Source organism: Hypomesus nipponensis, chromosome 21 (assembly GCF_054491055.1).
Source record: "Hypomesus nipponensis isolate SF chromosome 21, ASM5449105v1, whole genome shotgun sequence".
Lineage (NCBI taxonomy): Eukaryota > Metazoa > Chordata > Actinopteri > Osmeriformes > Osmeridae > Hypomesus > Hypomesus nipponensis.
Window position 1 is genome coordinate 15997433 of NC_140381.1, and position 10537 is coordinate 16007969.

At 40.6% G+C, this 10537-nt stretch overlaps 1 protein-coding gene across 1 annotated transcript; it reads right to left on the minus strand.

Annotated features, from left to right (window-relative positions):
* Nucleotides 1-2836: 2836 nt before the first annotated feature.
* Nucleotides 2837-4105, minus strand: LOC146238154 (uncharacterized). The gene has a single exon (XM_084684875.1). It carries the CDS (start codon nt 4103-4105, stop codon nt 2837-2839), a length of 1269 nt encoding a protein of 422 aa, XP_084541001.1.
* Nucleotides 4106-10537: the final 6432 nt, after the last annotated feature.

Sequence of the window (10537 nt, forward strand, 5' to 3'; positions counted from 1 at the left end):
TTCAGTGCCAAGCATACAGACATGATCGCCAATGGTTCCACAGTCTGGAAGAAAATCTGACCGAACTGCATAGAGGGTTGGCCAAAACTGCAATTAGGTTATTTTCAGACTCAGATGCCCTACACATAAATCCATACATCAGGCCACGTAACACAGCAGAGCAGGTAGGGACCCCAACACTTACAAACATTTGGCTTGCACTGGAGCTTCTTGGAGCTCTCAGCAGTAGCCTCATGCTATCATTATAGGCCACTGTAAGCTTTCTAATGCTGCCTTGTTTATAACGACACCACAGGTGGGCAGTATACAGCGGCGTACAATACGCTCTAAAGAGTGAGATTTTCACAGGTACAGAGCACATACTAAACTTACGGCAGAGCATGTTCGCTTGTGCATACAGCTTCCGACGCTGCCTATAGATATCTTTGTCATCCGACAGGTCATTAGACATAATATGGCCCAAGTATGTAATTTCACTGCACACACTAAGTGCAGTGCCAGACAGATAGAAGTCAGGGAAGGTTGACTGTCTGTCTCCTCTGCTTCTGACAATCATGATCTTACTCTTTTTTGCGTTGTATTTTATGTCAAAATCATCACCATACTGTGTGCATACTCTCAGAAGCTGTTGTAGACCAGCACTATATGGGCTAAAGATGACCAGATCATCTGCGTACATAAGGTGGTTAATGAGTGAGTCCCCAATCCTACTGCCTGTACCAGATGCATTTAAAATCAAAGACAAGTCATTCATATACATATTAAAAAGAAAAGGAGACAAAATTCCGCCCTGGCGAACACCATTGGTAACATGGAAGGGATCAGATGTTACACTCCCCCATCTCACCCTCATTGCCTGATGCGAGTACCAATAGACCAAGATTCTAATTAAAAAACCAGGAACCCCACTTTTAGACAATTTTAAAAACAATTTCCCATGATTAACACGATCAAAAGCTCTAGAAGCATCAATAAAACACATGAACATTGTGGAATTTTGCCTATTATATTTATCTAAAATTTCCTTTAGTGCAAAAATACATAAATCAGTACCATGCTTTCTTTTAAAACCAAATTGGTGGTCAGTAGACAGGACATACCTCTCAAGTCTACTCAGTAGAACTGTCTCCAGCACTTTGGACATGACACTGGCCAAAGCTATTGGCCTGTAATTATCAGAGCTGTTTAGCTTCCCCACTTTATCTTTTATCACTGGTACTAGCACAACAGAGAGCATAGAATCTGGTAACACTCCATGAACAAAAAGGCCTGTGCAACATAGAGCCACCAGAGGGTATAGTTTCTTACTGGCAAGTTTAACATGTTCAGCTGTAATATCATCCTGACCACAGGCCTTGTTATCTCTTAACTTCAATATTGCTTCATGGACTTCAGCAGCAGTGACAATAACATCATCATTAAAATCTACACTATCCACTACAAACATATTACCTTTTACACAGTTTAACAGTTCATAGTATTGTTTCCGCCATAACTGTGAGATTTCATCAGGACCACTCACACCATCTATATTAGATGGAAGAGATTTTTTGCAATTATTAATAGTTTTTATTTCTTTCCAGAAGTCATTAACATTATTTTTTTGCAGCTTCCTTGCCAGTGAATCTGACCTCATAGTGTTTTCCTTTCTTTTTATATAGCGAAGTGCATTTTTAAATCTAGCATTAGTGCATTTTTTATTTTCAAATAAAGGGCCATGCCTGCTTTTACCTGACTCAGCCCATTCTTTAAAAGCATTTCGGGCCTCTGCATGGAGCTCTTCTACATGGTCCTTCCAACCTGGCTTAGCATTGAACACTTTCGTCCTATGTTTATATAGTGGCCTGCTCGAAATTTTAAGAGACTCCACAATTGCTTCATACAAAGAACATAACTCTTTACAATGTTGATCATCTTTACAGTTCATATCCCGACACCATAAGGCATCTCTTGGTACATGAATATTACACAGCAAAGCATCAGTATCACTAACATATTTATTGAGATCTGTGCTAGACAGTTTCGTCCAATCTATTTTTCTTACATCAATGCCTTTATCCACAGGCAACAACACAGGTAAATTGCCAGTGTTCAAGACCATGTGAAAGGGTATATGGTCCGTAGTAGCCAAATCATAGTCAATCTTCATAATGTCAATGGAGTCATGGGCATCCACTGTACAAAGGCAGTGATCTAGCCACGAAGTAGAGTGCCAGGCCTCGCTGATATAGGTATAACTATCACTTGGCAATAGTAATTTACTTGATAAAATCAATCCACTGTCTGAACTAAACTGAGCCAAATGTTTACCAAATAAAGAGTTGGCATCAGTTACATCAGCATTCATGTCACCAATAACATATATGCAGGTAGAAGGATTGTCCTGAATAAAAGACATGATAAATGCCAATCTACTGAGGTACTCATCCTCATTTTTCATGCACTCATATGGCGTATAGACATTTAAAATCATTATTTTCTTATCATTACAACACAGCTCAATTCCAATAGCCCAGTCAACTCCCAGTCGTACAACATTAACCAACTGGTCATATTTTTTATTCCACATGGTGGCCACGCCCCCTGGGATCCTCCCCCGGACGACTTTAGCGCTCAAGTCAGTTGTTGATTCACCTGCCCCATGAAAATCCCTATGTATAGAATTTAGTCCTCCCAGGTCTTGTTTAGCCAGGAACGTCTCCTGAACACACAAAATGTCACATCTCTCCATCAGTTTGTCCACAACAACACGGCGTGATTTATCAGTTTCACTGTGGCCAACACGCAGTCCACGCGCATTGTAAGATACGACACAGATGTTCATAGTAAGGTTCATTCATATCCCAGCAGCTACTAATGCAGACCGGCTCTCGTGTGGAGCTACAGGTGTACCATGGCAATTCAGTTCACTCCTCCCCTCACCAACAACCTTGGGTACACGGGCCTCATAATAGCGGCGAACATAAGTCCCCTCGGGCCAGAGTTTTGGATCATACATATCAGCAACATTGTTACATTCAGCAGTGATGTGAAAAGAGCCATACCTGCTGCGGGCCGACTCGATCTTTCGACACGTCACTGTTTTAGCCTCCAACTTCTCCGTTAAATAGTCACGCAGCGTGTCTGCATCCAGAGTGGGAGAAAACCTAGTGGCAAATACATTCACCAGCTTTGTTTTCACCACTTCAATGCTGCTCTCAGTGCCAGTTCCAATTATTCCATCATTCCTTTGCTCACGTTTAAAGTGAGCTGGCTTGTTGCGGGGTTTCGGTGGCACATTTGCTTTAAGGGACCCCAACTTTTTGCGACCTTTTTTCACAGCAGCGCTCCACTGTGGGGACTGTGGCTGTGATCGTGGCGATGTGACTTCCACATCCAGTAGCTCCTGCTGTTGAGTGGAGCCCACCAGCCCCTTCCAGTCTACCCGTGAGGTGCTGGCGATCTCGCCGGTAGGCCTATTCAGTCCCAGGAGACGCGACTTAACAGATGGAGACGTTGTTGACTCCTCAGGGCGCGGCCCCCGCACGGTGCCAGCAGCCCCAGGGTCGTAGTACAATGTACGGTGCGTCTCCACCGCTGCCACTCGGCGATCCATGGCCGTAACAATTGTCCCCAAGTTCTCACTCACATCAGCCTGAGTATCCAATGCCTTTCTCAGGCCAGAGACTTGTTGGCTCAGCTGCTCCACTCGGCTAAGCAGAGCCGAGACGTCCATATTGCCGAACCCGACAGGTGGCAGTTCATCCAAGTAATGTGAAACAAAACGTGGAATATCTTCACCGCACTCATTAAGTAACTTCATGCAGGCCTTGATATTACTCGTGTCCTTCTGTGAGCCTTTGTGTGCGACACAGCGTTGCGTTGTATTCGGGCATAAGTCAAACAACAGCCGCTTGGACTCCTCAATCCACTCAGATGAAAAGTTGTTTGTTGTCAGTAAAACAATTTCATCGTGGCTTAATGTGTTCATTTTAACCACAATAAAATTCAACAATTCATCTTCCACTATCACCTTCCCACAATCCGTTTTGTAGATTTCAGGTTTTGAGCGAGGGCAAGCAGAGCCTCCACCAGCAGCACGCACCGCCGCCGCCGCCGCCGCCATCTTATTATATTGTGAATCTTGTAGAGAAAGAACAGACACAGATAACACTAGCCCAAAGATAAGCACTTATGAACATTGAAATCGATCAACACTTCACTTTCAGGTCATGTAAGAGTGGGATTTAGTGGCCCATGACAAACACAATGCATATGAATAACAGATGAAAAAGTCACAGAAGACTACCCCAACAAGTAGCACTTACTCTGTTATATGGACAAGCCAATGCCATTGTTAGGGTACCGATCGCAACAATCCAAGGACAGATTTTGTTGGGACTCAGTGCAAACATTGCACCAAATACAGGTATATTTACTACAGGCAGTTTAAAATACAAAGAAGATTGCTAATACTGGTAAAATACAGAGAAGGAACAGACAGATCACACTGCCTCAAAGACAAGCACTGAAGAACATGAAAATCAATCAAGGCATCAGTTTAAAGTGATGTAATAGTGGAATTTAGAAGCACATGACAAACACAATGTGTATGAATAACAGATGAAAAAGTCACAGAAGACTACCCCAACAAGTAGCACTTACTCTGTTATAAGGACAAGCCAATGCCATTGTTAGGGTACCGATCGCAACAATCCAAGGACAGATTTTGTTGGGACTCAGTGCAAACATTGCACCAAATACAGGTATATTTACTACAGGCAGTGTAAAATGCAAAGAAGATTGCTAATACTGGTAAAATACAGAGAAGGAACAGACAGATCACACTGCCTCAAAGACAAGCACTGAAGAACATTAAAATCAATCAAGGCATCAGTTTAAAGTGATGTAATAGTGGAATTTAGAAGCACATGACAAACACAATGTGTATGAATAACAGATGAAAAAGTCACAGAAGACTACCCCAACAAGTAGCACTTACTCTGTTATAAGGACAAGCCAATGCCATTGTTAGGGTACCGATCGCAACAATCCAAGGACAGATTTTGTTGGGACTCAGTGCAAACATTGCACCAAATACAGGTATATTTACTACAGGCAGTGTAAAATGCAAAGAAGATTGCTAATACTGGTAAAATACAGAGAAGGAACAGACAGATCACACTGCCTCAAAGACAAGCACTGAAGAACATGAAAATCAATCAAGGCATCAGTTTAAAGTGATGTAATAGTGGAATTTAGAAGCACATGACAAACACAATGTGTATGAATAACAGATGAAAAAGTCACAGAAGACTACCCCAACAAGTAGCACTTACTCTGTTATAAGGACAAGCCAATGCCATTGTTAGGGTACCGATCGCAACAAATTGAAAAGACCTGTATATGAACTGCCCACCAAATGATTACTTACTGTTTATTCCATGAAGTCCATCTCCCTTTAGAGACATGTTCCTGAGAAATCCTTAGAATGAGGAGCTGCCCTAAATTCCCAGGAATAACTTAAGATTGGTTCATGTTCAGCAACCACAACCAATCCCACATCTGTAAATGCTATGCTGTGAACGACTCAGGTACTTAAGCGGGTGCTCTGCCTTTACCCAAGGTCCGTCATTATAATTAGAGAAAGTATTTCACACATTCAAAACATTAGAATTGAGTGGAGTTTTGGTTGTCTGCCTTAAAGGCCCCATTATTTGAATGATCAACCAGACTTGAGTCTTTTCCGATGCAAAAACAGCAGTTACAGAAAAGCAAACTTCATACAGCACTCATTCTATATAGAGTTTCTAGACAACTATTGTAACCTACTGTAAATGCATACAAACCTAATAGAGCATGCAGGCAATGTGTGGTTCCCAATAACTTGATACTCTAACAGTTCAATTAACTTCAGAAAAAGAACATCAGGAAATTATCTTGTAAGGGGACCCATTCTGGTCATTCCCACAGTCATATCTAGCTAGTTGCCATCCTTTGAAGAATAACACCTCAACTTAATAGCACTTTCTGTGATTGGAGGAAAGAGAGTCACTCAAGTTGAAGGTTCATTCTCAATGAACTTGATACGGAAGAAATTGACCAGAGTAAATTATAGAGAAGGAACAGACAGATCACACTGCCTCAAAGACAAGCACTGAAGAACATGAAAATCAATCAAGGCATCAGTTTAAAGTGATGTAATAGTGGAATTTAGAAGCACATGACAAACACAATGTGTATGAATAACAGATGAAAAAGTCACAGAAGACTACCCCAACAAGTAGCACTTACTCTGTTATAAGGACAAGCCAATGCCATTGTTAGGGTACCGATCGCAACAATCCAAGGACAGATTTTGTTGGGACTCAGTGCAAACATTGCACCAAATACAGGTATATTTACTACAGGCAGTGTAAAATGCAAAGAAGATTGCTAATACTGGTAAAATACAGAGAAGGAACAGACAGATCACACTGCCTCAAAGACAAGCACTGAAGAACATTAAAATCAATCAAGGCATCAGTTTAAAGTGATGTAATAGTGGAATTTAGAAGCACATGACAAACACAATGTGTATGAATAACAGATGAAAAAGTCACAGAAGACTACCCCAACAAGTAGCACTTACTCTGTTATAAGGACAAGCCAATGCCATTGTTAGGGTACCGATCGCAACAATCCAAGGACAGATTTTGTTGGGACTCAGTGCAAACATTGCACCAAATACAGGAATATTTACTACAGGCAGTGTAAAATGCAAAGAAGATTGCTAACACTGGTAAAATATATAGATGCCACAGACAGATCACACTGCCTCAAAGACAAGCACTGAAGAACATGAAAATCAATCAAGGCATCAGTTTAAAGTGATGTAATAGTGGAATTTAGAAGCACATGACAAACACAATGCGTATGAATAATAGATGAAAAAGTCACAGAAGACTACCCCAACAAGTAGCACTTACTCTGTTATAAGGACAAGCCAATGCCATTGTTAGGGTACCGATCGCAACAAATTGAAAAGACCTGTATATGAACTGCCCACCAAATGATTACTTACTGTTTATTCCATGAAGTCCATCTCCCTCTAGAGACATGTTCCTGAGAAATCCTTAGAATGAGGAGCTGCCCTAAATTCCCAGGAAGAACTTAAGATTGGTTCATGTTCAGCAACCACAACCAATCCCACATCTGTAAATGCTATGCTGTGAACGACTCAGGTACTTAAGCGGGTGCTCTGCCTTTACCCAAGGTCCGTCATTATAATTAGAGAAATTATTTCACACATTCAAAACATTAGAATTGAGTGGAGTTTTGGTTGTCTGCCTTAAAGGCCCCATTATTTGAATGATCAACCAGACTTGAGTCTTTTCCGATGCAAAAACAGCAGTTACAGAAAAGCAAACTTCATACAGCACTCATTCTATATAGAGTTTCTAGACAACTATTGTAACCTACTGTAAATGCATACAAACCTAATAGAGCATGCAGGCAATGTGTGGTTCCCAATAACTTGATACTCTAACAGTTCAATTAACTTCAGAAAAAGAACATCAGGAAATTATCTTGTAAGGGGACCCATTCTGGTCATTCCCACAGTCATATCTAGCTAGTTGCCATCAGTTGAAGAATAACACCTCAACTTAATAGCACTTTCTGTGATTGGAGGAAAGAGAGTCACTCAAGTTGAAGGTTCATTCTCAATGAACTTGATACGGATGAAATTGACCAGAGTAAATTATAGAGAAAGAACAGACACAGATAACACTAGCCCAAAGATAAGCACTTATGAACATTGAAATCGATCAACACTTCACTTTCAGGTCATGTAAGAGTGGGATTTAGTGGCCCAAGACAAACACAATGCGTATGAATAACAGATGAAAAAGTCACAGAAAACTACCCCAACAAGTAGCACTTACTCTGTTATATGGACAAGCCAATGCCATTGTTAGGGTACCGATCGCAACAATCCAAGGACAGATTTTGTTGGGACTCAGTGCAAACATTGCACCAAATACAGGTATATTTACTACAGGCAGTGTAAAATGCAAAGAAGATTGCTAATACTGGTAAAATACAGAGAAGGAACAGACAGATCACACTGCCTCAAAGACAAGCACTGAAGAACATTAAAATCAATCAAGGCATCAGTTTAAAGTGATGTAATAGTGGAATTTAGAAGCACATGACAAAAACAATGTGTATGAATAACAGATGAAAAAGTCACAGAAGACTACCCCAACAAGTAGCACTTACTCTGTTATAAGGACAAGCCAATGCCATTGTTAGGGTACCGATCGCAACAAATTGAAAAGACCTGTATATGAACTGCCCACCAAATGATTACTTACTGTTTATTCCATGAAGTCCATCTCCCTCTAGAGACATGTTCCTGAGAAATCCTTAGAATGAGGAGCTGCCCTAAATTCCCAGGAAGAACTTAAGATTGGTTCATGTTCAGCAACCACAACCAATCCCACATCTGTAAATGCTATGCTGTGAACGACTCAGGTACTTAAGCGGGTGCTCTGCCTTTACCCAAGGTCCGTCATTATAATTAGAGAAAGTATTTCACACATTCAAAACATTAGAATTGAGTGGAGTTTTGGTTGTCTGCCTGAAAGGCCCCATTATTTGAATGATCAACCAGACTTGAGTCTTTTCCGATGCAAAAACAGCAGTTACAGAAAAGCAAACTTCATACAGCACTCATTCTATATATAGTTTCTAGACAACTATTGTAACCTACTGTAAATGCATACAAACCTAATAGAGCATGCAGGCAATGTGTGGTTCCCAATAACTTGATACTCTAACAGTTCAATTAACTTCAGAAAAAGAACATCAGGAAATTATCTTGTAAGGGGACCCATTCTGGTCATTCCCACAGTCATATCTAGCTAGTTGCCATCAGTTGAAGAATAACACCTCAACTTAATAGCACTTTCTGTGATTGGAGGAAAGAGAGTCACTCAAGTTGAAGGTTCATTCTCAATGAACTTGATACGGATGAAATTGACCAGAGTAAATTGTAGAGAAAGAACAGACACAGATAACACTAGCCCAAAGATAAGCACTTATGAACATTGAAATCGATCAACACTTCACTTTCAGGTCATGTAAGAGTGGGATTTAGTGGCCCATGACAAACACAATGCGTATGAATAACAGATGAAAAAGTCACAGAAGACTACCCCAACAAGTAGCACTTACTCTGTTATATGGACAAGCCAATGCCATTGTTAGGGTACCGATCGCAACAATCCAAGGACAGATTTTGTTGGGACTCAGTGCAAACATTGCACCAAATACAGGTATATTTACTACAGGCAGTGTAAAATGCAAAGAAGATTGCTAATACTGGTAAAATACAGAGAAGGAACAGACAGATCACACTGCCTCAAAGACAAGCACTGAAGAACATTAAAATCAATCAAGGCATCAGTTTAAAGTGATGTAATAGTGGAATTTAGAAGCACATGACAAACACAATGTGTATGAATAACAGATGAAAAAGTCACAGAAGACTACCCCAACAAGTAGCACTTACTCTGTTATAAGGACAAGCCAATGCCATTGTTAGGGTACCGATCGCAACAAACCAAGGACAGATTTTGTTGGGACTCAGTGCAAACATTGCACCAAATACAGGTATATTTACTACAGGCAGTATAAAATGCAAAGAAGATTGCTAATACTGGTAAAATACAGAGAAGGAACAGACAGATCACACTGCCTCAAAGACAAGCACTGAAGAACATGAAAATCAATCAAGGCATCAGTTTAAAGTGATGTAAGAGTGGGATTTAGTGGCCCAAGACAAACACAATGCGTATGAATAACAGATGAAAAAGTCACAGAAAACTACCCCAACAAGTAGCACTTACTCTGTTATATGGACAAGCCAATGCCATTGTTAGGGTACCGATCGCAACAATCCAAGGACAGATTTTGTTGGGACTCAGTGCAAACATTGCACCAAATACAGGTATATTTACTACAGGCAGTGTAAAATGCAAAGAAGATTGCTAATACTGGTAAAATACAGAGAAGGAACAGACAGATCACACTGCCTTAAAGACAAGCACTGAAGAACATGAAAATCAATCAAGGCATCAGTTTAAAGTGATGTAATAGTGGAATTTAGAAGCACATGACAAACACAGTGTGTATGAATAACAGATGAAAAAGTCACAGAAGACTACCCCAACAAGTAGCACTTACTCTGTTATAAGGACAAGCCAATGCCATTGTTAGGGTACCGATCGCAACAAATTGAAAAGACCTGTATATGAACTGCCCACCAAATGATTACTTACTGTTTATTCCATGAAGTCCATCTCCCTCTAGAGACATGTTCCTGAGAAATCCTTAGAATGAGGAGCTGCCCTAAATTCCCAGGAAGAACTTAAGATTGGTTCATGTTCAGCAACCACAACCAATCCCACATCTGTAAATGCTATGCTGTGAACGACTCAGGTACTTAAGCGGGTGCTCTGCCTTTACCCAAGGTCCGTCATTATAATTAGAGAAAGTATTTCACACATTCAAA